Source organism: Drosophila yakuba, chromosome 2L (genome assembly GCF_016746365.2).
Source record: "Drosophila yakuba strain Tai18E2 chromosome 2L, Prin_Dyak_Tai18E2_2.1, whole genome shotgun sequence".
In the NCBI taxonomy this organism is placed as follows: Eukaryota; Metazoa; Arthropoda; class Insecta; order Diptera; family Drosophilidae; genus Drosophila; species Drosophila yakuba.
Window position 1 is genome coordinate 6945105 of NC_052527.2, and position 26676 is coordinate 6971780.

General features: G+C 40.4%; 3 protein-coding genes across 10 annotated transcripts; 2 read left to right on the forward strand and 1 right to left on the reverse strand.

Moving 5' to 3' along the window:
- Nucleotides 1-140: 140 nt before the first annotated feature.
- LOC26535515 (lysosomal alpha-mannosidase) lies at nucleotides 141-4894 on the forward strand. 2 transcript variants are annotated; one of them, XM_039370830.1, is made up of 10 exons: nucleotides 141-427; nucleotides 853-1223; nucleotides 1289-1494; nucleotides 1552-1688; nucleotides 2069-2202; nucleotides 2289-2929; nucleotides 2990-3222; nucleotides 3291-3702; nucleotides 3766-4208; nucleotides 4266-4894. In XM_039370830.1, exons 1-10 carry the CDS (start codon nucleotides 317-319, stop codon nucleotides 4830-4832), a joined length of 3255 nt encoding a protein of 1084 aa, XP_039226764.1. In that variant the 5' UTR covers nucleotides 141-316; the 3' UTR covers nucleotides 4833-4894. The 2 variants fall into 2 exon arrangements, with proteins under 2 accessions (XP_039226764.1, XP_015054631.2); XM_015199145.2 differs by lacking the exon at nucleotides 2069-2202 and adding an exon at nucleotides 1790-1923 and having other exon boundaries at nucleotides 142-427.
- Nucleotides 4895-5767: 873 nt separating this feature from the next.
- On the reverse strand, nucleotides 5768-16889 carry LOC6527138 (RNA pseudouridylate synthase domain-containing protein 2). 2 transcript variants are annotated; one of them, XM_015197698.2, is made up of 11 exons: nucleotides 16738-16887; nucleotides 13954-14690; nucleotides 8831-8923; nucleotides 8657-8744; nucleotides 8378-8600; nucleotides 7710-7797; nucleotides 7294-7514; nucleotides 7043-7233; nucleotides 6748-6975; nucleotides 6365-6681; nucleotides 5768-6297 (listed from the first exon to the last, which is right to left on the reverse strand). In XM_015197698.2, exons 2-11 carry the CDS (start codon nucleotides 14644-14646, stop codon nucleotides 6223-6225), a joined length of 2217 nt encoding a protein of 738 aa, XP_015053184.1. In that variant the 5' UTR covers nucleotides 14647-14690; nucleotides 16738-16887; the 3' UTR covers nucleotides 5768-6222. The 2 variants fall into 2 exon arrangements, with proteins under 2 accessions (XP_015053184.1, XP_015053183.1); XM_015197697.3 differs by lacking the exons at nucleotides 5768-6297; nucleotides 6365-6681; nucleotides 6748-6975; nucleotides 7043-7233; nucleotides 7710-7797 and having other exon boundaries at nucleotides 7333-7514; nucleotides 16738-16889.
- A 2946-nt stretch (nucleotides 16890-19835) lies between these two features.
- On the forward strand, nucleotides 19836-26240 carry LOC6527137 (RNA pseudouridylate synthase domain-containing protein 2). Of its 6 annotated transcripts, XM_015198131.3 has the most exons (10): nucleotides 19836-19941; nucleotides 20075-20350; nucleotides 23885-24071; nucleotides 24138-24360; nucleotides 24412-24499; nucleotides 24554-24774; nucleotides 24858-25048; nucleotides 25100-25371; nucleotides 25434-25583; nucleotides 25641-26240. In XM_015198131.3, exons 1-10 carry the CDS (start codon nucleotides 19903-19905, stop codon nucleotides 25713-25715), a joined length of 1722 nt encoding a protein of 573 aa, XP_015053617.1. In that variant the 5' UTR covers nucleotides 19836-19902; the 3' UTR covers nucleotides 25716-26240. The 6 variants fall into 6 exon arrangements, with proteins under 6 accessions (XP_015053617.1, XP_015053618.1, XP_015053620.1 ...); XM_015198134.3 differs by lacking the exon at nucleotides 19836-19941 and having other exon boundaries at nucleotides 19971-20350; XM_039370833.2 differs by lacking the exons at nucleotides 19836-19941; nucleotides 20075-20350 and adding an exon at nucleotides 23274-23297.
- Nucleotides 26241-26676: the final 436 nt, after the last annotated feature.

Genomic DNA, 26676 nt, shown 5'->3' on the forward strand with positions numbered 1-26676 from the left:
ACGATCCCAAGTACAGACATATGTGTGGGAATGGGAATACTTGCTCACTTTCTCAATATTCGTATGTACTGGGTGGCAATACAGAATCATTCTCAATTCTCAAGTAGAAGAAGGTCTCGAGCTGAGTTTGCGGTCTCAGTTTGAGCAGTCCGCATTGAGAGGCCGATGCGATCGCTTGGTACGGTTGGAACTTCCTCTATAAGTCGGCTCTTCCCGCAGCCTGTGTGTGTGTGTATATCGGACTATACTGTGCAAGTGAAAAATCAAGACTTGAATGTAAACAGCACAAACGTAAATCAATAATACGAAAACTGCAATGTCTGCGAAGACTTCGGTGTGGCTGGCGTTCTTTTGCGTCCTCGGCTGCCTGATACACGATGCCGATTTGCGAAGTATTCAACAAAGGGCATCCCAGTGCGGCTATCAGGTAAGTTACTGAAACCGTTCTTAGAGAAAGGCATACAAGTGGTGGGGCATGCAACAGGTTGCTTGCTGCGCAGCCTTAAAATACAGGTCGAGTTTAATGTGAGAATGGAACTGATTACGGGTACAATGTATATATACCCGGGGTATATACAATTTGCCGGCAAACTCAGACTTTTTCCGAACACAGTATACTTCGTTTCATGCAAATAATAAAAAAATAAGAGAGGCCTGTTCATTTTACAAGCTAGTATTCGTATTTGCACCGATAAGCGAAAGAGAAAAATGAGAAAGAACCAGAGAGTTGAGTGTCGCTACACTGCACAAAATCGTAAAAAAGATAGAATACATATAAGATATATACAGCATAGTTAGATGTTCTGAGTGGGATTAAGAGGATTAAATAGGGAACTTAAATATTTATTTCAGAGCTGCCATCCAACGAAACCCAACATGCTGAACGTGCACCTGGTGGCCCACACCCATGACGACGTGGGTTGGCTGAAGACCGTCGACCAGTACTACTATGGCAGCGAGACCAGAATCCAAAAGGCTGGAGTCCAGTATATTATCGATTCGGTGGTGGAGGCTCTGCTCCGGGATCCGGAGAAACGTTTCATCTATGTGGAGTCTGCCTTCTTCTTCAAGTGGTGGAAGGAGCAGAAGCCCAAAGTCCAGGATGCAGTGAAGATGTTGGTGGAGCAAGGAAGACTTGAATTCATTGGCGGCGCCTGGAGCATGAATGACGAGGCCACCACCCATTACCAGAGTGTGATCGATCAGTTCTCCTGGGGATTGAGGTTTGCACCAGTCCAAATGCAATGGTAAATCATGAGTAGCTATTTACTGAGTGTTCCACTTGCAGACTTTTGAATGACACCTTTGGAGAGTGCGGACGTCCGCGGGTGGGATGGCAAATAGATCCCTTTGGTCACTCCAGGGAAATGGCATCCATGTTCGCGCAAATGGGCTTCGATGGAATGTTCTTCGGACGACTGGACTATCAGGATAAGGACGAGCGCCTAATGACCAAGAATGCGGAGATGATATGGCATGGTTCAGCCAATTTGGGTAGGTAACTCTCATCTATTGTAAGACCTTTTTATAAATATACTTGATACATTTCAGGAGAGGAAGCGGATCTGTTCAGTGGCGCCCTCTACAACAACTACCAGGCACCAGATGGCTTCTGCTTCGATATCCTTTGCAACGATCAACCCATCATTGATGGCAAACACAGTCCCGATAATAATGTTAAAGAGCGCGTAAGAACTGATACCATTTGTGGTCTATTCTATGTTTTACTTTTGGCATTGGTTGAGCTTCTGTTATGTCTTTCATTCGTGTATCCCATTCCCATCATTAGATCGATACGTTTTTGGATTTCGCCAAGACCCAATCCCAATACTACCGCACCAACAATATCATTGTCACAATGGGCGGTGATTTCACATACCAGGCTGCCCATGTCTACTATAAGAACCTCGACAAGTTGATACGGTAATTGCCTATTGTTATGTCCTCTCGCAGCTAACTGTTAAAGAAAGCCCCTTCAAATTCGAAATTGTTCTGTCCAAAACTGTGCCGTCGTTTCCATGAAAAAACCCAGTTTAATTTGACTGCCATGTGTGTGTGAAAAAAACAGGTGGATACTTTCCTGGCGTACGTTACGAAAATGGCCGAACACTATCGCACTCCCAATGTGATTCTGACCATGGGTGAGGATTTCCACTACCAGAACGCTGATATGTGGTACAAGAACCTGGACAAACTGATTAAGTAAGTAGGGGCTTTCCTTGACAGAGCTTAGCAATGAGATAAGGCATGGTCTGTACTACATAGTTCCTGTTTCTACCGACCCATAGATATGCCAATGAACGCCAGGCAAATGGTTCGAACATAAACCTACTGTACTCCACTCCCTCGTGCTATCTGAAATCGCTGCACGATGCTGGCATCACTTGGCCCAGCAAGAGCGATGACTTCTTCCCATATGCCTCCGATCCACATGCCTACTGGACGGGTTACTTCACATCGCGACCCACTCTGAAGCGATTCGAGCGGGATGGCAATCACTTCCTGCAGATTTGCAAGCAGTTGAGTGCTCTGGCGCCACAGAAACCCGAAGAATTCGATTCCCACTTGACCTTTATGCGGGAAACCCTCGGCATAATGCAGCACCACGATGCCATAACTGGAACCGAGAAGGAAAAGGTGGCTCTGGACTATGCCAAGCGAATGAGTGTCGCCTTCCGGGCCTGTGGAGCTACCACTCGCAATGTCTTGAATCAACTGACTGTCCAATCAAAGGAAAATGTCAAGGATAAATCGGCCAAATATGTTTTCGAGTTCAAGACCTGTGCCCTGCTGAACATCACCTCCTGTCCCGTCTCCGAGGTCAACGATAGATTTGCCCTAACCCTCTACAATCCGCTGGCTCACACGGTCAATGAGTATGTGAGGATTCCTGTGCCAGAGTCCAACTACAAAATCATTGATAACAAGGGTATGTTGCCGAGCGAAAACGGCAAGAAGTTCGTTGTTAACATGTTATCACTACTTACAGGTATTACTTTGGAAAGCCAAGCCGTTCCGATTCCCCAGGTGCTGATCGACATTAAGCACAGGAACTCCACAGCCAAATACGAAATCGTTTTCCTAGCCACCAACATTCCGCCCCTGGGATACCGCACATATTATGTTGAGAAACTGGACAGTAGTGAGGGTAGTACTGAGGGTAGCACTGTTTCCAGGGCCTTGCCGAAGCGAACTTCCAGCGTTACAGTGATTGGAAATAGTGTAAGTTATCCGATTAACACAAATGTATATATGTACCTATATTTATTTATATTTGTTTATGTTTCCAGCACATTCAACTTGGGTTCGACACCAATGGTTTCCTTTCGGAAGTCACAGCCGATGGCCTTACTAGATTGGTCAGTCAGGATTTCCTGTTCTACGAGGGTGCTGTTGGAAATAATGCAGAGTTCCTCAATCGTTCATCCGGTGCCTACATCTTCCGACCCAACGAGGACAAGATACACTTTGCCACCGACCAAGTCGAAATCGAAGTCTACAAGGGCGATCTGGTGCATGAGGTGCATCAGAAGTTCAACAATTGGATTAGCCAGGTGGTGCGAGTTTACAACAAGGATTCATACGCTGAGTTTGAGTGGCTGGTTGGACCCATTCCCATTAATGATGGCATTGGCAAGGAGGTCATTACTCGCTTCAACTCGGACATCGCGTCGGACGGCATTTTCCGCACCGATTCCAATGGTAATACCTAGGCATATCATAGGTGTCAGGATCAGATTCTCAGGCCCAAATTACTTCTTACAGGTCGCGAGATGATCAAGAGGAAAATCAACCATCGCGACACGTGGAGTGTGAAAATCAACGAAGCAGTGGCCGGCAATTACTATCCCATTACGACTAAAATAGATCTGGAGGACGACACTGCCCGTATGGCCATCCTTACGGACAGAGCCCAGGGAGGCAGCTCCTTGAAGGACGGATCCTTGGAACTGATGGTTCACCGTCGTCTGTTGAAGGACGATGCCTTTGGCGTGGGCGAGGCTCTGAATGAGACTGAGTTTGGCGATGGACTGATTGCTCGAGGCAAACACCATCTGTTCTTCGGAAAGTCCACGGATCGGGAAGGTGTTTCCCTCAAGGGAATCGAGAGGCTAACCCAGCTGGAGAAACTGCTGCCCACATGGAAGTTCTTCAGCAACATGGAGGATTACAGTGCCGACGAATGGCAAACAGCATTTACTAATACCGTAAGTGGCTGGAGTACTTAGAAAATATTTTATTTTATTTGGATTTAAATCTTGCAGTTTAGCGGAATTTCATTGGTTCTGCCGAAACCCGTGCACCTGCTTACCCTGGAGCCCTGGCACGAGAACCAACTCCTGGTGCGCTTTGAGCACATCTTGGAGAACGGCGAAGATGCATCCTACTCCCAGCCCGCTCAGTTCAATGTCAAGAACGTGCTGAGTGCCTTCGAGGTCGAGGGCATCCGCGAAACCACTTTGGATGGCAATGCCTGGCTGGACGAAAGTCGACGACTCCAGTTTGCGCCGGATCCTGAAGAAGCCGCGGTTAACACATATGCCACATTCTCGCAACCCGCTGAGTCCGTTCACCTACTAAGTGCCGAGAAACCCATGTTGGCTGTTAAGTACGCAGATGAAGCCCTGCCAGCTGGTCAACTGGGTGCCGAGAGTAACCGCATTAGACGCGAAACTGACTCGCAGCAGGACAAAAAGGACGAGGGACGCAGCTCCAAGGCGACTGAGGGTCCTTACAACTCCTTCAAGGCAGATAGCAGCAATCAGGAGTATATTATCGAACTGAGTCCAATGGAAATCAGAACATTCATTGTATACTTGACACCAGCGTAAATGCGCTCTTTACTGCAGAGCAACGAAAGTATATGTTTAATAAAATTTAATGAGTAATCTAATCTTTGGATGATTTCTGAAGTATCTGCCACAAGTATTTTACCACAAAATGAGCAGAAATTGCTGAATTTCCTGCTGCTGAAGCTTCCTTGAATTTGTGTGTGTAGATACTTACTAGCATAACAATACATTCTGTTTATAAATTAGAATGACCAACCATGTACGTTTCAAGGAGAGAAACTCCTTTGTCCTCAGGCAATGGGACTTGATTTATGTGTTTCTTAAGGGCGTACGTTTGAAATTGCGGTCAGAGAAGATTCTCTGAGATAATCATCCATCAAGAAGAGCATATATATTTCAATTCATTAAACTAGATCAATTTCAGGATATTGTGCACCAATAAACTAACTTCTTATTACTCTGCAGTGAGAATTTCAACGACGGACGGTCCAGAATTGCAATGCGGATGACTCAATATTAATCATGCATTCATATTTAATAAAGCTAACCCCAATTTTAATTTGGAGCCAGGGGCGCGAACTTACTTAAATATACATGTGTGGTGTAGGATCTGCAGTCGTTGCACAAATGTTTAATAACTTTCGTGCCACAAGGGGTAACAAAAGTCCATTTAGTACATATAAGGGTGCAAGTGCTTGTATGTTTACCCTCTTTAATAAAAAATGCATCTATTACTTTTGAAGGAGAAAGAAGTAGTGGAATGCCAAAGCGCAATTTAATGAAAAAAGTTGGAAACTTTCATGGCAAAGGGGCAAGTCGTTTAGTTTCATTTGTTCTTATTCTAGATTTAATTGCGTCTAGTTTTCTCATTCGTTGGGTTTTCAGGGACTTCAATGTTTAACCACTTACCATCCAAACACCATTTAAATATATAATTTTGTATGGCTTGAATTCCTTCAAGGAAAAGCAGCACATTTTCTAAGAAACATTTGTAAAATTTTATTTATATTCACTTTTCCGTATATGATTTTGCTTTACACTCATATAAACTAATTTCTATAAAGTTGTCTATTCCGATTACAGTATAATATATTGCCTTTCACATATCATTAATTCAGATAAGTGCATGTCTTGTATACATATAAATATACCTAGTATTTCGTAGTAAAAGCTTCGAATTTATTTGCACGTCTTTTCAGCTCTTTGATTAGCCTATTTGTGGTTGATTGTGAACTTGATAGGATTCTAGAATGCGTATATAATAATACAATCGATCTAAACGCCTTTGTGTACATAAATATTATCGTATAACGCATTAACAGAAGCGTACGCATGCTATCCAATCTTAAAGGCACATCTTTCATGTATGATATATATAATTTTGTTGATTTTGGTCTGTTTGGTTGCTAACATATGCAGTATTGTGTACTCATGCCGAGTCTAATTGGTCCCAATCGTTGCGGGCCCAATTCGGTAACTCCGTTTCATACTCCCATCCAGGGCCCTAAAAAAGTTGGTTAACATATTAGAGATTAGAGTTCATACTTTAGGCCTTGAGTATAGTCACACACCTTGTACTTCCATGCGTGCAGATACATTATAAGGTCCTTTGATTTCGGATCACGATAGTGCACTTTGCACTCGTAGCAATGCTCATCCACTGTTACCTTGTTCACATTGCATCCACCTGCACTCAATGGAAGCTCCACTGCATCCAAAGGAGCTGGGCAGCTATCCGAGGAAGACTTCTGTGCCACAAGCGGATACTCCTTGACTGCATTGGTGCGTTCTATTAGTTTAACACTATTTTCGGACTGCTGGGCCTCCGTGCAAGGTGGTGTAGTTTCCCGGGAATTGACACACCCATCATCATCGCTGTGATGAACAACTGAAAGGTGTCAAAAGATATTAGATACGCTGCATCATAAGATACCATATATGTAGGTCAACGCACCGGAAGTGTGCTCACTGCTGAGACTTTCCCGATCGGCCTCGTCCTTGGCGGTCTTGAACATGGATATATCCGAGTCACAATCGATGCCCAGCCAGTTCTCCGCGTTGTGTATGTTTATGAGATCTCGTATAAGCTCTTCGTCTGACTTTCCACCTATATCTCCGGATCGTCCTTTTTGCGGACCGAAGACTTCGTGATTGTACAGTGGATCGTTCAGAATGGGATAACCTTCGGGGAAAAACACTTACATTTAGTAATCTGTGTTGGGGGCACAGCTTCTTCGGGATTATCTCACCTAGGTATTGCAAGTGCACTCTGATCTGATGCATTCGGCCAGTGAGGGGCTTGCAGAGTACCACACTGGTGCTGCCGTTTTGGGAAAGTTTCTGGAAAGTCGTGGTGCAATCCTTGCCCTTCGACGATACTTTGCACACGCCAATCTTGTAGCTGACTACTTCAATGGGCTCCTTGCACTCCACGATGCCACTGAGAATTGCACAAATGCTAGCTACTTAAAAGGCCTTTGAAGTTGGGAATTTTACTCACTCTGGAAAAACGCCCTCCACTCGGCAGATATACTCCTTCTCCACCTGTCTGTTGCGAATCTGCTGCTCCATTTGGCGCGCCTTCTTTGGACTGCGTCCAAATAGTAGAAGTCCAGATGTCAAGCGATCAAGTCGGTGAATTGTGCGTAGGTTCTTCAGATTGAACTCCTTGGCCAGTATGAAGACTACGGTGTTGTGCCTATAACGTCCACAGGGATGTACCTGTAAAAATGGGAGCACAAGGAATGCTTAGATATCTCATATAATAGCTGATCATTAAAATCGGCGTATACAGATGTGCAGGAAGTAGGTTTTTTTTTGTTGACAGTAGTGATAACATTAAAATACAGCCTAAAGTCGAAGTAATTGACTATTTTGTATTAAATGTGTAACATGGCGGTCGTTTAAGCCACTTACAGGTATCGATGCTGGCTTATTTACAACTACAATGTCCTCATCCATATGCACAATTTTAATTGGTTGACAAGTCACAGGAACTTCGTGTCTGTAAAGATAGCCATGAAACTGGGGTTAGTTCGATATATCATCTCCGTCGGCTGTATCACTAGAGATCGGGAAGATTATTAAGATATGCTAAATGGATGGGCTACTTTTATGAGGCCATTCATTGGCTCACTGCTGTCTGTTTTAATGGGCTGTATCTTGAAAGGCTTTCAAATACATGGTTATGGGTATAAAAAGTTTGTGTTACTTTTTATTTCTTTCTAATAGTATAAGTGATAGAGAAGAAGACTTTAATTTGAGTTACTTAGTTTGGTTAAGTTATGAATTGTAAGTATGTTTCACAAATTAAAAACAATTATTATTTATATTAAAAAGTCAAAAAATCATAAAGAGGTTTTTAAGTTATTAGGCATTTATAAACTATGGATTATTTATTGAAATTGATGATTTTTGGACAGTACAAGGTACATCAATCTGGGCAATGTATATCATTTGTAGCGTTACTTTGCTTTTTTGGTGAAGAACACATTTAGAATCGACGGGTTATGGAGAAAATACACAGAACACATTATGAATATAAACTTCATATATAAATATATGAAGTACGCACTTTAAATTACCTGTGAACAATATTTGCGAGTAGATCGTTGTGTTTCAGCCGGTAGTCAATGGGCACCTTCTCAAAGTTGACTGTCAGTGTGCCAGTTTGAATACAACGTTCATATTCCTCCGCTGGATGTGCCCGAAATTCCCGGGAGAATATATCCAATATCTTTTCGCCCACCCAGCGACCCTTTGTAAATGTTGTGAATGTGAAGTAGTACGGATATACCTTGCGAAGTCCTATTTACAAAGGCATTTCATACAATAGTTCTTCTGGGATGTGCAGAATGCCTTACCATTTTCCATAAAGTAGGATGTTTCCTGGTATCTTTCATCCGTGAATCCCGGTCTCTTAGCCTTCAAAGCTTTTGTCTCCAGCTTAGCCTGGAAAAAAATAACATGACTTATTAGTTAATCTCTTTCAAAATTATATATTATATATAAATGATAGGTCATTAAAAGATACTTACTTTCTTTAGTTCTTTTATTTGATCGTTATCATCTGTTTTCCGCTTCTCGGGAACCTTGATTTTTAGATTCTCAGAGTCCCTTGGAGAAGTAGTCTGTAATAAGTAGTACATAAATATATAATTCATTTAGAATTAAGAATAAAGATATTATCAAAATTTTACCTCGACCTCTAAACCTGATCAACCGAAATATTCCCAAAATCTATTTTCACTTTCTCCTCCATTTCAATGGATATCGTTTTGTTTATTTCCCCTCAATTAATCTTTAGTAGTCCCAATCCATTTGGGTCAAAGTGAGATGCTCTTGGTGGGCAAGTCAGCAGGTCTTATGTTACATTATGCTTTATATTACGTAAGTTCGTACAGATACCTAAATATTGTTCTAGGAACACATATATATTTATAAACAGTTTGGGATATGTACTTGGCTTCGACGCTTATATGTCTGGTGCCTTCATAGAGCTACTATTGGCTGACGCTTGTCTTTTATGCACGGTATTCGAAGGTAAGCGGAGTATATTGGACAATTTAAAATAGATGTACTTGAAACTAGGTAGTCAAACCGACCTTGTTTTGCCCAAAGGGGGAAACATTTTAGTTTGGAAACTAAAAGATAAATAATTCATGTCTTACCAGAGATCAAACAAAACTAGGTGGACATGTTTTCAAAAATAAAACTACAATTTCTTATACATTTAATTTTGAAGTATTAAATATAAGTATTGAACACCACAGAAATAAAGTCATTGAGCAGCTTATGGCCCACAAGAGGGTATATGATTTTCAAGTGCCCGGTATCCGCTAGTCGCATTACTCCATTATGGCATTCCTCTCCTCGTTGCTTTCGTTGGCAGTGCGCCCAACGGGTGATGGAAACATGTTGCATGCCCAAAAAGACGCGCGGGAGAGCCACAGACCACGGACCACAACCACGACCACGGGGGATACCATGGGATACCATGAGATACCATGAGAAGAGATCTCATCTCCGCCGTCCGGTGCGGGGTACGATGCTCGGCGAAATCCCCCCAGTTACAATGGGTCTAAAACGCGTGGATACACATATGCATGACCGTGTACACCGTGCATATTTGAAAAACCATCTCAACCCAGAACAATGCACAGAAGATACACTCGAAGTATATGAATACGTTTTAAATTTAGATTATGAACATTATGAACAGCCGAACATATACTAGCGCCGCTGTACTAACCCAAAATAAACCTAAAACCATGGTAAAAACTAACTGCAAGTATTTTTTGGGTCGTGTCTATGATATCTTATTTACCATAATGCCCATTTAGACTTTTATTTCTCGGCATCATAATATGTCAAAAATTTGATTTAAATCGGATTTAATAGCAATGGAAACGGCTCATATTTGTTTTGGAAAATGTAATGAAATATTGAACGTTTCAGATCGAATTTCTAATTTATTACCGGATGTAATGAAATTCGAAATGAAATGTTTAATTTATGAGCTTGAGAACTATTTCTTTAGTTTGTTGGGCATTAGAAAACCATCATGACTTGAACATCATCTAAGTGCAACTCATCAGAAATTCCGGTTAAAATAAAGTAGCTAAACATACGACATGTATGTATCCGCAAATTTCAGTAGCTGCGCTCATCTCGCGCCATGTAATTGCCAGTTTTGATCAACTTGAGATGAGACTAGCAGATAATTGTTTATTTTTGTTTAATTTGAGCAGTAAACACCTGCTGGCAACAAGTTTGCGTTTATACAAGGCAACTAAAGTGATGTACAAACAGGCGGGCAGTAAATATTTGCTACGCTACATTAGTGCATGTCCTCCACTAAAAATAAATCACTTCTGATTGACACAAGAATTTAAAACACATCAACTAATAACATCCGAGATCCACATGCTCCTGGGGCAGCGTTCAAAGTCGAAATATTCCCCCCTTTTTTTGTTTCTTAAAAAAATAAAACTCGAAATCTGACTATCCCGAAATTAGTTGCGTCAAATTTGATGATCGGTCGAATGAAATGCGTATTGCGCTCGTGTTGGCCAATTACCGGTGATGATACTCGTATCCATTGAACACAAATGAATGAAGACCTCCTACACGCTTTCCACGTCCACTCATCCATGGGAGCTGAGTATAAACGAAGATGATCAATTAATTGAATCATTCAACAGCGGCGACCTGTTGCCAGCGATCTTGGCGCACGGCGGTCCCCATTCCCATTCCCATCCCCATCCCCATCCCCATCCCACATGGCACAATCACATCCACATCCACATCCACATCCACATACGATGATCATTGCTAATGTATATGGAAATTCTATAAGTATGTTAGATATATATATAAGCAGACATTTGCATATATTCATGAGCATATGCACATACAGAGATAGCCGCATAATGCATATCCAATTATACCTGATGGCTGCGCGCACGGAGTATATTGGTTTCTCCGGAACTGCCACGGAAATAGCTTCAGTGAAGTTAGTACATATTCTATCATATTCTAAATTTGTTCCTTTATTCCAAAATGTTCGCTTGCATTTCCGAGGTATTTTTGCTGTCGGCAAATTGTGAAAAACAGCATTTGGCTCTTTGATATAAGCAAGTGCGGTGCGGGGGCGATGCCGGCCGCTTGGAAAATATATGTACGAGTGTATAGTGTCTCATTCTGGCACCCGGAACATATTTATGAGTCCGCCCACCCCAAGGCTGTTCATGGAGAAGCTGCGGTGGCAGGGGGGCAGAGACGGGGGGCGAAGTACAAATCGCGGGCGGCACGCTTTTATCGCCTGCACACCAATGTGTTGCGCAAGGTGCGAACGGATCGGCGAATGTCTGGAAAAGCGGAAAAGTGGAAAAGCGGAAAACTGAATGCTGAATGGTGGAAACTAAGAGAAGTGAGCACTACACGTGACCACCACCCACCCATGGCTATATATTAATTATCTATTTTCAAGAGCACTCATCATACAGTGTTAGTTCTGCCCCGCATCGGACATTCCTATTTAACATCAATTTTAAAAGAGATTACGCATTTGTTCTGCGCATGGAAAAGTATATTCATACGATACGCCGCTACTTGTAAACAAAACATTTTTCAAAAGCCTGAACTACGTCATTGAAATGGCTGATATAATGGGCTTAAGATAACTAGATCTGGCTGCTAGAACATCGAAGAAAAATGGAAAACAATAAGAAAAACTTGGACACGGTGAGCATGTGACACTGAAAATGGTTTTAATTTCTGAACATGAAAATGACATTGGCACTTTGCTACAGCAGTACCAACCTTTTGGTATTGGAAACTCAACTTTAAATATGCTATCTTTCGAGTTTACTGAACTTTCATAGATTCCAAACCGACTTCAACCAACATTTGCAGCCATTCTGAGAATTGTGGCGGCGTACGAGTGCTAGCAATTAAATTGCCCAAGTGATTTGTATCGGGCTTAACTGTATAAACTTAAGCCAGTTTTGATTGAGTAAACTAGATTCCAGTAAGTGGGCTTATTCCAAACATGGCAACTTGTTGACGAATGCATTTAGCCCGACAAGTGTAAGAATTCAGACGATCAGGCTGCAGGAATGGTCCAATGACATCCTACTCAAGTTGTCCCATAACGGCGCTTCTTGCCTACTTAGCCATAAATGATGCGATTTTCCCGTTCTTGGCGGCTGCGAATCGAAAACCGAGATCACACTCTGAAATTCTATGCGATATTAGCCGACTTGTGTGCATCTGGCAGCCGCTTGCAGTGGCTTACGTATGGCGTTTTCAAGGGGTTATCTCAAATGGGTTATTATGAATCATTTCAATCATTCTATCAAAAGATTTCTTGGAAGCACTTTGTTCTAGTAGTCAATCAGTAATGTAAGCAAATACTCTGCCCCTTGAACCAGCTACATCCAGCAGATACTCCCTGCCCACATACATATGTATCTACAAACGTGAGCTATCTCGCAGATGCAACTAACTTGATTTTCATGGTCATCCGCCGGCAAGTGTAAAGTTATAGACACTGCGCTGTGCAAACAGCCCATGTGCATTAAACAATGGAAAACATCGTACATCTATCTACATCTGGAAGCTACTCTACTAGTTGGCTATATGTTCGGAGTAAGGCTATAGCCGACTATAACCTTGACCAGCTCATTCGGCTGCCCGCTCACCACTACTTGGCTTATGAAATCATCGGGTTTCAAAAGATAGCCACTGCGGCACCGCAAATAGCGGGTAAGTAAGTAAGTAGTTATATTATAAGGCGGCTTTAGCCATGCGGAAAATTTAAAAATCTGAAAGCCAAGAGCTGCGTGTGCAGGCTAAAAAACGCAACGCAACTGGCTCTTAAAACAAAAACGGATCGAGAAGATTTTATTGTTAAATAATGTTGAGTCAACCAACAACACACGACCATATGCTTTCAAATGTGAAATAATTTGTTATTAATTTTGACATCGTTGTCGGCTCGAATTGTGCAACATCTCGTTATGGGGCAACATCAGCGCTGGGAAGACCAATTAGTGGTGGTTAGGTTTTTATTTGCTCACTCGCGGGATTACATTTTAATTGTGGATTATAGAAAGGAAATCGAGTGCACTTCGTGCATTAAGTGTGAAATTGTAAATCACTGCCATGTTTCGTAAGCAAAGAATTATTTAGGCGCGAATTCGTAAGTGATCAACGTTTTTATTTGGAGTTGGAATTTATTTATAGTTGCATAAAGAACTCAAGTACTTTCTATGTTTATGTCTTGATTAAACAAATGATCCATCCATTATTTTTCTCATTAAAAAGATTTATTTTTCTTGTTGTTCTTGAACTAAGAAACATGTACATTCCACAATAAATGATTGAGTATGCCAATCAAGTAAATAAATCTTAAGCTGAGCCATCAAGAAAACAAAAAAAAGCAAAGATAATTCCAAAATGCTTCTCCCTTCTTCAAGAAATATTTCCAGCTTAAAGATTATGTTGCTTTGTGAGACCCTTATTAGAAAGTTATTTTATATTCACTCATATTTCTACATTTTCGCTCAGTGTAGCTGTCTGCGTAATTTAAGTACTAGCCTTCGCTCAAGTACGAATAGTGCCTATCATTACAAGTACTAAGCAAACTGCAGCTCACCTTTTTATTAATCGGCACCTCGGCACTTGGCAAGACCTGGATGGCTGGGAGCGGAGGAGCCGGGCTGCGCAGCAGGTTGAGATTGATGGACGACAGGTGATTCAGTTCCTGGTGCGGCAGGCAGTTGAGTGGCTGGACCATGGAGCAGGCGGCAGGAGCTGCCCGCTGGGTCATCTGCACCGGCACCTGGACAGGCACTTGGGCAGCCGTCTGTTGGGTGGCCAAGTGGCCAGTCGGTGCTCCTCCAGTGGCGGCCAGTAGCGATTGCTGGGCAGCCGATGTCAGGGGAACGCCACCAAAGGCCGTGTGACCACCGCCGGCGGCGGGTGCATAGTAGGCTCCAAGTGGCAGGGAGGGGAACATGGCGGAGTGCATGAGCGCGTTCTGGTTCAGCTGGCCGGCGTTCAGCAGCTGCGGTGCCAGGTGGCTGTATGGGGATCCCATGTGGAAGTGTGCTCCTGGAGCGGCGCTTGGATGCAAAGCGGGCTGCTGGTAGTTTGCCGGCGGTGCTGCTGCCGTATTGGGCGACAGTTGCTGCTGCATCTGCGGCTGGCCGGCGAAGATGCCGCCCACCGAGGTGGCCCCCATCTTGTCCAGAAACGGCGACTGCATCTGCAGCATCTTCTGCTGGTGCTGCTGGGCGGCCAGGGACCAGGGCAAGTACCAGGCACAAGGAGCCGGGGAATTCTGCATTGTTAACACGCGCCTGGGCTATTATTCACTTCACTGAGAGGAAACTGCAGATGGGATGGGTATTTTCGGAAATGACATTAATATCGGTTCGTTTGGTAAACTTCACGGATACGTTCCCGAGTTATACGATCAACTGTTTACTTTGATTGCGCAGTCCATGCGAAAGCATTATGGCTCTTAAAGTCAATTACATATCGTTGTGTACGTGTTTACAAATTGTCTTGGTTATACAGATGTACAGATGCTGCTTCGACTGTTTTATTTGAAAAGTCGAAGCGATTTTAGGGTTGTATAATGCGAATTAAAAACCTAAACAAACTGCTTATTTATTTTTTATAGTGTTTATGAACACCTATTCTTGGGTGTATAAAACGTGGATATGAGGCTCCACGAAATCCGCTAATTTGTGGTTTCTATTAGCGAATTGCCGTTAAAAAATAAAAAATACAAATAGTACACACAAAAAAGTCGGAACAATATGTTGATTAGCCTTTGCACTGCATTAACTTTGTCTATGAGGCGATCATGTGTTTTTAAGAACAATATTTTCATTGGCCATAGTAGCATTGGATCAAAGAATTTCTTTACCCATGAGAGTTAAATGAATCCCATGCAAAATGGGAGCCAAACGATAATGGAATCTTTGAAAATACATTTAGAATACACGCGGGGGCCATCTGCTATTCGGCTACTCTAATTGCACGAGACAAAGTCTAATATATCCTCTAGAATACGTATAAACCTACATTCAGACGCGTACATGCGTCTGTCAGAATTCTGGCAAGAAGAATTGCGTATGGGTGCCTATATCTATATACCGGGGTGTATGGATGTGTAATGGAATAATACGTATACTCTCGCACAAGGCAAGGCATTAGGATATCGGCTCAAGATTTTGAATGTTTAGAAAGCATCGGAATCAGGTATATACCACACACATACATACGTCATATGGGTGCATATATACCTCACCACCTACTGAGACAAATGGCACAAATGCGCACGTGTAAACATTTTCATTTGCGCTAGCAGCTTGTGCTAAATTAAGTTTTTGTATATTACTAGGTCCACTCGCTATCGACAAGATACCAGAATTTTAGAGATTTTCGGACGCAAGATGTCTTAGGACGCAAGAATGTACATAGAGACGCAGATATAGGCACACTCATTTTTGTCATCAGTCTTCTTTTGTCTTAGTTCCATTTTATCAGCCACAATTGTGTATCTTCATCTATTCGAGTGGTTTTAGTACAATTTCTCAAACAAAAATTCTTGCATAACTATATTATGTAGACAATGGGAAGAAAGAATTTTCAAAAAATAAAATCATCCTATATACACGCGCGTGTGAACGCTCGTGTGTAAGTCCCCAGATCTGAAAATCACCAGGATGACAATAGATCATGGGCTTAAAAGCAAGAACAACACTTTAGTGAGAGCTACTTTTATATTTATAGGAAAATTTGTATATGTGCGCTCGCGGAAGGTAAATTCATTTCCAAACTGTTGGTAACGAAAATGCTAAACTAAAACGGCTCAAAGAATTTCATAGAGCACAACACAATATTTTTAATGGACCGTTTTGTGTTCCAATGGAAAAAGGTTATTAGATTGTTATGTTCCTATTAATAAGCGCATAATAATCTGTCTATATAGCAATGAATTCTAACGGAGGCCTAATTTTTCGCACCATTTCATTCAAAGTTCCATAGTTTCAGCCACTAAAATTCCAATAAAATGTGTCATAATATGATGGGTTATGGAAAATTATTGTTTCTATGATGAAAATTTTGTATTCTTCTGCCAAAATGTCGGCGCTTTTGATCGTTCACAACATATAGCAATTATGTTCTGTCAAAATCATGTTTCCTTTTTGTATTTTTAGTGTACTTTGTTTGCAGGCTCCTCACATTAATTATGCTTTTGAAAAATAATAGAACCATCACATCCACATCGATTTCAGTTGCATACTGTTTTAGATCTATTCCACAACCTTCGCAAAGTAATCAAAGCATTTTGAATGTTTTTTAAGCACAATTTGATTACAAACTGGGGGGAATCACACGCGAATGTAGTGTCACGTTTTAATACCTGACCGACGATGGCATTCACGCGGCAGCATCTACTTCTAGTCTGTCCGAATCCAAAACACCGAATGAAAGCTGAAAACTTGGCGCAAACATAACAAACTTGGGTTGCCGTTCGCCGTCGTGGTGAATTTACCACTGCACAGTGGGGCAGACAGCACGCTTGGATGTACAAATTTTGGGTTGGATCCCGTGCTAAATGTTTTATGCAATTTACGAACATTCTGAAATGTACAAATTTTGCCTTGTAGTTATTTTGGGCTATAATATAATATACGAGTTATAATAATAGAGTTATCAGTTTTTCATTAGTTAAATAGATACTAAAAATAGTTCTTTATATTCATTCATTTATAAGTAAGTTTTTGGGGTAAGCGTATTACGACATCATAACTAAAAAGTTTGTACTATTCAGGTACAAAATGTAAATGTCAAGTAGCCGAAATTCATTTCTCAAAATCATTTCCCGAAATGCTTTTTCGGTCCACTGTACATAAGTTGTGAGTTGTGTGGTGAGTTTGGTTGCGTTATCGAACTTTCGTAACTTGTTTGATGCAAAGGTAAGTTGTAAGGATTTAAATGCTTATCTACAAACATCTATTAAGTTATTGCCTTGTAATTATTTAAATAATGCTTTTTAAAAAAATGTAAAATTGAGTTCATCGGGCTCTCCTTTTTGTAAAACTTAACTTATGCGCCAGAAAGCAGCGCGTAAAAAAAATAAATAAAAAATAATTTAATTTATTGAGCATAGTCAAGTAATTGCGGTTGTTTTTAGAATGTCTGTCTATTTTGAAGTGCACCAATTAAAATCTATTTTGGCAAACTATTTATTTGTTGCATAACCATTGAATTAGCAATTAGTTTGATTTTGTTTTTCGTGCTAAAACGCCTTTGCTATAACAAAATCTACCTTTCGCATTCAAATTAAATATTGGGCGAATTGGTTGTTGTTGGATTTGATATGGAACTGCAACATGCAACATATGGTTGCCAGCATGCAACACATTTCAACGTTACTTTCAAAGAATTTTTAAAAAATAAAGTGATTTTATATATTAGGCCAGGAATCAGTACTGCAATGGTTTTTTGACATACAAAATTAGTTTTAATATTGTCTACAAATTTTTAAAAAACTTACACAACAAAAATTTGCAAGTGGTCAGTTTAATTCCATTCGATGTGGAATAAGTTGCTCTTGAATTTTTCTATCAACACACTGATGTGCTTGCAAAGCCACAGGGACCATTTGACACAATTCCTCTTAACAAATGGTAAGTGTCCTCTGACACACCCACACTTACTCATATAAAATAAACATTGCTGGAATGCTCGAGGCAATTTCATATTCAAAATCAAGCTTCTGGTGTTGCAGCCATTGCCTTGAAATATCAGTTACGACTTGTACCAAATAATCATTCGAAATAATTCCTCAAAAATCACATACCAACATGCGCATTTTGAAAACAATGCGTTGCCTTTTCCAATTGACACTGTGATAAAAAAAAAAATAACAAAAGAATGTTTCTGCTGATGATGATGTGAAACAAAAGTTTGAGAGATCTGATTCACCAGAAGTGAAATTTGCAACGTAGAGCTTATGACGATGAAGAAGTTTATATCTTGAAATTAAGAGCTTGTTTTCTTTTATAACAGACTTTCAAAGCACTCAAATTGATGGATGTATTTTAAACATTAAAAAAAGGACATTCACTTGATATCCGTTTCTGAGCGCCAAAAAGTAGGCAACAAATAGGTCAGCAAATTAGAGGAAAAGCCTCTTGAAAAATTCTCAACCAAGCTCATGTTGATCATTTGATAAGCAAAGAGCATTGAAACAACTCCAAGATAGTTACATTAGTTTTAATAATTTTTTCCAATTAGCGGTAGCCAAAACACAGAAGGCATTATGTTTGATCAAATTTGGGCTAAGGCTCCGCGAATTGCGTGTTTGACTGCGTGACTTTTGTTTTCCGAAACTCACCCACTTTCGCACGGACCATTCCATTCAGATCCAGACGCTATGGACTATATGGACTATATAGAGTGGAGGTCTCCTTGAAACGCGGTTGGTCACGAAAGCGAACAACAAAGAAAAGGCTTGCCCGTCATTTGAGGCAACATTTAATGGCCACTGGCTATGGGGCTATATGGCTAAAAAGCTATAGGGCTCATCCTGAATAAACAGGGGTTGGTGTGTGTGTGCGTGTGTGTGGGTGTGTGCGAGCAAGTAAGTGTGTGTGTGTATTTGTGTGTGAGGAGTTGACGTTCGTTTGTGAAAACGAAGAAAGTGATTAAATCAGCACGATATTTTGTAGGTGTGCGCCAGCTCACCCATTAAATTTCTCCCTATCCGCATTGGTGTGTTGGTGTATGTGTGTGGAGAGCCCGCACACACACCTGCACATTTGAGCTACTGTTCTAAATTGACTTTTCGCCTGGACAAAACTAAAAATGACGACATCGCGTTTTTTTCTCGCTTTCATAGAAAAGCTTTGCCTCTAAACATGCCCATCAACCGCGTGTTTATAAACAACACAGATCTTTTACCAACCTGTATATAAAGTATATATAGAGTATATATAGAAAGGTGCGCTGGGCCTCATATTACTCTCCCACATGCATGTTCGCACACATGTATGCAGTTACCAAATATGGGAACACGTTAATGTAATTAAGCCTTAAGGCTGGATAAAAAGTAACTCGGCTCGTATATTATACGCGATACTGCAGGCAGTTATAAATTAACTTCTTTATGACTGCTGGCAGTCCTGATTTCAATTCGAGTACTTGTTAATTGGGTATAAATATAAGAGAACTGGATGTTATCAGCGTCCAGCTTGAGGATTTCTAGGTTTAAGTTCAATATCTAGTGCTTTATATAGCTGCTTTAAAACCTTTACCAATCTCAGAATTGTTAACAAAAAACTGTCAAATTTTTGATAATAAATGAGCGCAATCACTTGAAATAACTTTTAACACAAGTTGAAACTTAATTAGATCATTGTTCCTTATCATTTCAAAAACGGTTTCGAGTGGTTTTCAAAACCCAGCCAGTTCCGTGCAAATACCCCTAATGCGGTTCAATTCCCGCGAATCAGTGGTTCGCGCGCTTATCGATAGGCAATGTTTTGGTTTTGTTTGCTTTCGGCATAAAAACGTAGTTTTCATGCGGTTTTTGCGGCAATTTAGTGGCGTTTTTCGTTTGGCAAGTGCTGTTTGTGTTATGAATTAATGTATCATTTAACTTATTCAGTTGAATTATCGCATTAAGCAGAGTGTTTCTGTATATTGAACTACAGTCTGTGCACGTGTTGACTAACTTGTTGTTACCTTTATAGCGTTGCTCAGATATTCTTGTTAATCGGCCGCAAGTCAGAGACTATAAACAATTATCGTGCCTGGCGAAAATGCAAAGCCCCAAACTTTTGAGAAACGCGCAGACCCAACATGGAGATGCCTCATCCGTGGACGTGGAGAACATATTCCTGCACCGCCACATGCTGTCCACAAATCCGTCTTCAGGCGGCAACATCACCGATCGGGAAGAGTCCCCCGAATGCGTGTGGTTTCCAGATGATACGGATGGGAATCCAGCCAAAAGCAAAGATCCACCGGTGAGTAGTGATAAGATCTATGTGTCATGTTTTCTGGTTACTAAAAATGTGTTTTATTATACATATATCTCGAATTCAAGAATATTGAGTTTATCTAGTCTACTTCTACAATAGAAAACACTATTTTATAAAAAAAAAATATGCATTGTAAAAGTTTATTGTAATTTTAGGAATTTATTTAGGAAATCTAAAATCTACTACAAGCGTGCATATATGTTACCATGCTATTAAACTAATTTTTTTTTGGGCTTAGATTTGTTCAAGAAAGTTAAATATTATATGCTTTCGTTTCCTCAATTCTTTAATACGAAATGTATAGATACTCTGAAGAAAAATACTCGGAATTAGAGTTCGCTATAAAGAGCTACATAAACATAGTGTAATATAGCACTACATTTGATAGTATTCTTATAAAACATTAGCTTTTATAATAGCAGATTAGCTAAAAGTGTTCGTTCTCATAGTCGTTCTAGTATAACATTTTACATACATATGTTAAACCTATTATCAAGAATATATGAAGGTAAGCTGGACTTGATTAAATGCAAGTTTGTTTACCATGGAGTGGGCCCTCCATTAATAATTCCCATTTATTTACCCGCTTTACAGCGCCAGGTCAGCTAGGAAACCGCGATTTGCGACCAGTTCTCGAACTTTGACCGATTCGCAGCTAGTAAAAGAGCATATTTATCTTGGGGGAATCGAATGCCCAAAACAATTTAGTCCGGTCTGCTCGCAAATTGTGTGGATTCGGATTCCTGTCCTCACTTATGCAGTATTATTGGTGTCGAGGGAAATTTCAATGCAGCAGCTCCAATCGCGCACTTAAAACTTAATTAAAAAGCTAATCAGGGAGCAGCAAATGCAATTTGCTGCATTAATTTAAACAATTAATTAGGGCTGAATTAAGCGTCAATTTCAATTGTTAAATATGTTGAAACTTACTTGACGTAATAAACGCGAAACCTGAGTATGAAAGGTGTGGCCTTGTGAAACACGTTTGCCCACAGAAAATTAGAGTTTTGATTGGAGCTAAAAGTGGGTGGGTTGTATATATTCTTCAGAATATGTCAAGAATTTTGAAGTCTTTGGGAAAGTTTCAAAATAGTTAATACCAATAAGTAAAGGCAACGCTTAAACTTCGTTGCGTGACTCCCACACATTCGTGTGCGAAAAATGGGTTTATATCAGTTTTATTCTATTATCTTAAAGTTTCGAAAGTCATAAAATTGGATATAAACATGCGGTGGAGCAGGGAGGAGTAGCAGCACCCAGGCACCTGGAGATTTAAGCTACTTTTACGAGACTTTGAGTCACAAATGCCCCAATAAACGAGACTGCAGTGGCTGCAGCAGAGTCAACGTTCTGGACGGCATAGAAATTTAAAGCCACCCTTAGGCGTCAGTACATTCTTAAAAATTTAGGGCTCTGCTAAGATGTGCAACAAAAACCAGATTTTAGACAAAACCCTTAATGGCCCACAAAAACCGTACAAGCATGCAAGTTTTGGGCTTTTTGCTGGTTTTGTTCGCTGGTTCCTCCACCTCAACTGACTCGTACGTGACAGTGGCAAATGGCCTTAAATATTTAGCCCGGGTGTACACTTAAAGCGCAAACCCCTTCCTAATTCTCTCTCGCTAATTAAACAATCAATAAACTAAAAACCGGGCATCTCGGATTAACATGGTGTATGCATACGCATACGTAAATATGTATGTATATATAAAATATAGGGGGATGATTCAAGGATATCGTCTGGGTTATCGTGCTCACGCAAGGAGTTAAGTTATGTGTGAGGATGGGGACCAACTGGACAGACGGACGGACTCGTTTCACTTACCTACGTATATACTTTACCGCGGATTTGTCATAATTAGTTCTTTTTGGGGGGCCTCAGCGGGTTTCTAGTGTCCCGCCATCGCGGTGGCTGCCTAACGAGCTACTTTTGTCAAGTTGGTCTGTTGGTCGTGATGTTTCCGCAATTATTAGTGTCAGTGCCTTGTGCTTTCAGGCGGGTGCTTGGGTATGGGTATCCGGGTATCCTAAGTGCGGTCCTCATTGTTTCCGCGATGCGCCTTTTGGGCCAGTCGTTTTTATAATTCTTACAATACCATGTAAACACACATTACGAAAACCACCGCTGCTGGCGGCTGGGTACTGGATACTGGTTGCAGGAAGAGGAAAATCCCTCTAAGTCTTGGTCGGCTGCAGTCCTGGCCATTTTCCATTCCACTGGCACTGGCTTGCGCCATCAAACTGAGGAACTAAGAAGGAGGAACGGCTGCTTTCGGGCTAAGTGGCTTTGTGGATCAGGCACACTTTGCGCAATTAACGAAATTATAAATGTATAGAAATGTAGTAATTAGGAAAACATAAGCCGTGTGATTCGAACATGTAAAATATCTTTAGTTCTTTCTGAGCTTTTTGCACGGACAGAATATTTTTATTTTATTTGTTTTTTTTTCATTTATGCAAAGGCGGTTATATTTTGCGATATAAAACTTATTTTATATCGTTTTTGCATTAAATTTAGCATAACGGTGGCAGCGTTGAATAGTTACTTCAAATAATAGGCTTTGATTGTATCCCCATAATAATAGTAATAGTTTTGTTGCAATTATTATATAATTGACTTGGAGCAATTAAAAGCAATTCATTTGCAGGCTTTAGTACCCCCAGACAAAGAAAACTGTGAGATAAATTAAAAGGCGTTGCATAACTATTTAAAATATATTAAATAAATGTGTATAAACCATAAATAGTATAAAAAACGTTTAGAGATGACACTTTCGAATGTCCTGTGATAACTCCAATGCGCCAAATTAACCCAATGGGGCTGCCCCCAGTAAATCGGTCTGGCAACGCCGTGTCAAGGTTGTGTTATCAATGTAGGTGAATGTAAAGAAGAAGAAGTGTGGATTTGTTTACAAAAAGCGGCATGCCAAATGCAAGTGGTATAAATTGTTGGTGTTTGGCTCAAGCCAACCATATTTGCAGAGGCAAGCAAAAAGTTTACGAACGAGCACAAGAACTGATTGGAAAATTGCCAGAAGTGACAAGAAGTAAACTGCCTCACAAAACATAGCACCTCCTACCTGTTTAATTATGGACTTTTGTCTATGTTTGCTTCCTGGCTAAAACCTATTGGCTGTTGGACCAGTAACTAACACAATTCTGCTGGTTCAAAGCCAATTTTGTAGTTTTTGTTTTCCTTTTCGTGTGCAACAAGGATAACCAAACAGTCTGTCTGAAAATTAAGCTTAGCCAGCTTAATTCCTTCCATCCAAAGCAAGGAGTTGTTTGCACACAAACACCGGAATCAAGGCTCCCATGTGTTAAAAGCTGATAACCTGTTAAGCATACATACATACATACATATGTATGTATATGTCACGTAATGCTTTCGTATTTTCTGCATCTTGAAGTGGTGGTCCTTAAATCTTAGGGAATTTTCTAAATAGTAAGCAGCTATCCAGCTTAGTTCATATAAACAGGATATATACATATATAAAATGAATTTTTTGTATCTTACAGATTTCCCTATCAGAGGAAAAGTCTGAAACGCAAACAAAAGAAATTCTGGCGGAAAAACGAAAAGCTAGCAGCGCAGATGACGAAGGCCATGTAAAAAAAGTAAAACTAGATGCCAATGGACTTAAGACCAAGCGTCCTGGATTCAGCGATGAAAGATACGACGAAACCTCTTATTATTTTGAAAACGGTATGCCACACATTTTTAAAACCCATCTTAAAAAATGTCCCATGATGTAATTATCACAATCTACAGGTCTGCGAAAGGTGTATCCCTATTTTTTCACATTCACGACGTTCGCCAAAGGTCGTTGGGTTGATGAGAAAATTCTGGATGTATTTGTCCGTGAATTCCGAGCTGCTCCGCCAGAGGAATATGAGCGCAGCCTGGAGGCAGGGAAATTGACTGTCAATTATGAGAAGGTTCCCAAGGACTACAAAATCAAACATAACGATCTGCTGGCCAATGTGGTGCATAGGTAAGCATCAGTAGGAAACATCATTTGAATATGCACACATTTGCATTCTAGACACGAAGTCCCTGTTACTTCACAGCCCATCAAGATTGTGTACATGGACAAGGATATTGTGGTTGTGAATAAGCCAGCATCGATACCTGTAAGTATACTCATTTAAACGCCAAAGAATATAATAATAATCGTACTATTTCAGGTACACCCTTGTGGGCGATATAGACATAACACGGTGGTGTTCATCCTGGCCAAGGAGCACAACTTAAAGAACCTGCGAACCATCCACAGACTGGATCGACTTACGTCTGGCCTTCTTTTGTTTGGACGGACTGCTGAAAGAGCCCGCGAACTGGAGCTGCAAATCCGAACTAGACAAGTGCAGAAGGAATATGTTTGCCGCGTTGAGGGACGCTTTCCAGAGTAAGTCAAAAAATTACTTTTCAATACGTATGTATGTGCATCTAATCTTTTAAATTTGTATTCAATTTGCATATCTTTCTTAGTGGCACAGTTGAATGCAATGAGAAAATCGATGTCGTGAGCTACAAGATCGGTGTTTGTAAGGTTTCACCAAAGGGCAAGGACTGTAAAACCACATTTAAACGAATTGGCGAAGTGGGCAGTGATAGTATTGTTTTGTGCAAACCCCTAACAGGACGAATGCACCAAATACGAGTGCATTTACAATACCTAGGTGAGTAATAAAGAGATCATTCGATGCAATTATAACACTCGTATTCCACAGGCTATCCCATTTCAAATGATCCCTTGTACAACCATGAAGTTTTTGGACCATTAAAAGGCAAAGGTGGAGATATCGGTGGAATAACCGAAGAGCAGTTGATCAGTAACTTAATTAGCATTCATAATGCCGAAAACTGGTTGGGCTTGGAAGGAGATCAAATCGTATCAGCAGAAATAAAAGGCGGAGCAACAAGTACTTCAGTAGTAGAAAACCCTTTGAATAGTGAGACCGCCGCGCCTGTGATTTCGGAAACACTTGAACCAAATAACGCAGTAAGTAATTAACAATATTTGTACAAGTCTGTAGAATACAATGGTTATATCCTACTACACAGACTGCCACTCAAACGTGCTATGAAGAGCCAGACAGATCATTCGATCCAAAAAAGACAACTTCGGACCCACAATGTTCTGAATGCAAGATAAACTACAGGGACCCCGGCACAAAGGATCTCATCATGTACTTGCATGCTTGGAAATACAGGGTTCGTTGTAAACACTGCCTTTTTAGGGCTTCGTTTTAAATTAAAACTTTTTTACAGGGTGTTGGCTGGGAGTACGAAACAGAACTGCCGGACTGGGCTTGTAGTTCGAGTATTGATTACGATCAATTGTAAATGGAATATGACGCTTCAGTAAAAAGTTTTTACAGAGTATACAAAAACTGTTTTTTCATCTTATAACTCTACGTTCTCAATGTTTTTTGGAAGTATTGATTTATTTGTCGTATTCTAAATTGAATGTTTAAAATGAAAGAGGTTTTGCTATTTTTGTTATGTTTGCCAGCCGTATCGATTGGACAGCTGCGAAACAATTCAGTCGAAGATATTGATCCCAAATTACTGAACCAATATCAAAAGCAAGGAGATGTCCTTGTCGAGTACTATCTATCATCGTGCAGCGGATGTCCTAGGATGCCAACTATCCTGGATGAAACTCTTGAAGAACTTCATCTGACCACTCTGCGCGCAGTGGTTTCAATTGACTGTAGGAAATATTTCAAACATTGCATAAGAAGACAAATTAATCAATATCCGCAATGGCTTTGGATTGAAAAAAGTGGTGGGATAAGAGTAATTAATAACTTTGAAAACCAACTTGAATTATTAACTAAATACATAATATCAAATGATAATTCAAAATATAATAGTTTTCCAATGCAAGTAAGCGAAAGTCGCTGTATAGCTGGCAAGGTTTTTAAGCTAAGTTTAAATAACTTTTACTCCTATATGAACAATGGAACCTTCTTCGTTAAATTTTATGCATCGGATTGTGTGTCATGTATCTTTTTTTATGCAATTTGGAAAGAACTTGCTTCAGAATTGATAAATGAAACAAACGTTTGCATTGCGGAATATGACTGCACAAGTGGAATGGAAATTTGTGAGAACTTGCAAATTACGCGGGTTCCTTCCCTTATTTGGTTTGCAAACGGAACAAATGTGGAAAAGTACTATGGAAGTCGGAATAAAAAAGATATAAAAAGTTTCGTTTCCAATATGATCACTGCAAAAAAATCATCTGCTCGCCAAAGTACATTTTTAAGTTTGCTTATATTATTGATGCTACATATTCGCA

Excerpts from the sequence above, each read along its gene's own strand:
- LOC26535515 (XM_039370830.1), top strand. The coding sequence starts at position 317 with ATGTCTGCGAAGACTTCGGTGTGGCTGGCGTTCTTTTGCGTCCTCGGC. Across the intron at positions 2,203-2,288 it reads AACCTGGACAAACTGATTAA|ATATGCCAATGAACGCCAGG; the intron begins GTAAGTAGGGGC and ends ACCGACCCATAG. Across the intron at positions 4,209-4,265 it reads AAACAGCATTTACTAATACC|TTTAGCGGAATTTCATTGGT; the intron begins GTAAGTGGCTGG and ends TAAATCTTGCAG.
- LOC6527137 (XM_015198131.3), top strand. The coding sequence starts at position 19,903 with ATGCGGTTTTTGCGGCAATTTAGTGGCGTTTTTCGTTTG. Across the intron at positions 24,361-24,411 it reads CTGGCCAATGTGGTGCATAG|ACACGAAGTCCCTGTTACTT; the intron begins GTAAGCATCAGT and ends TTTGCATTCTAG. Across the intron at positions 24,775-24,857 it reads GTTGAGGGACGCTTTCCAGA|TGGCACAGTTGAATGCAATG; the intron begins GTAAGTCAAAAA and ends TATCTTTCTTAG.
- LOC6527138 (XM_015197698.2), bottom strand. The coding sequence starts at position 14,646 with ATGCAGAATTCCCCGGCTCCTTGTGCCTGGTACTTGCCCTGGTCCCTG. Across the intron at positions 8,745-8,830 it reads AAATAAAAGAACTAAAGAAA|GCTAAGCTGGAGACAAAAGC; the intron begins GTAAGTATCTTT and ends ATTTTTTTCCAG. Across the intron at positions 7,234-7,293 it reads GTGGAGGGCGTTTTTCCAGA|TGGCATCGTGGAGTGCAAGG; the intron begins GTGAGTAAAATT and ends TGCAATTCTCAG.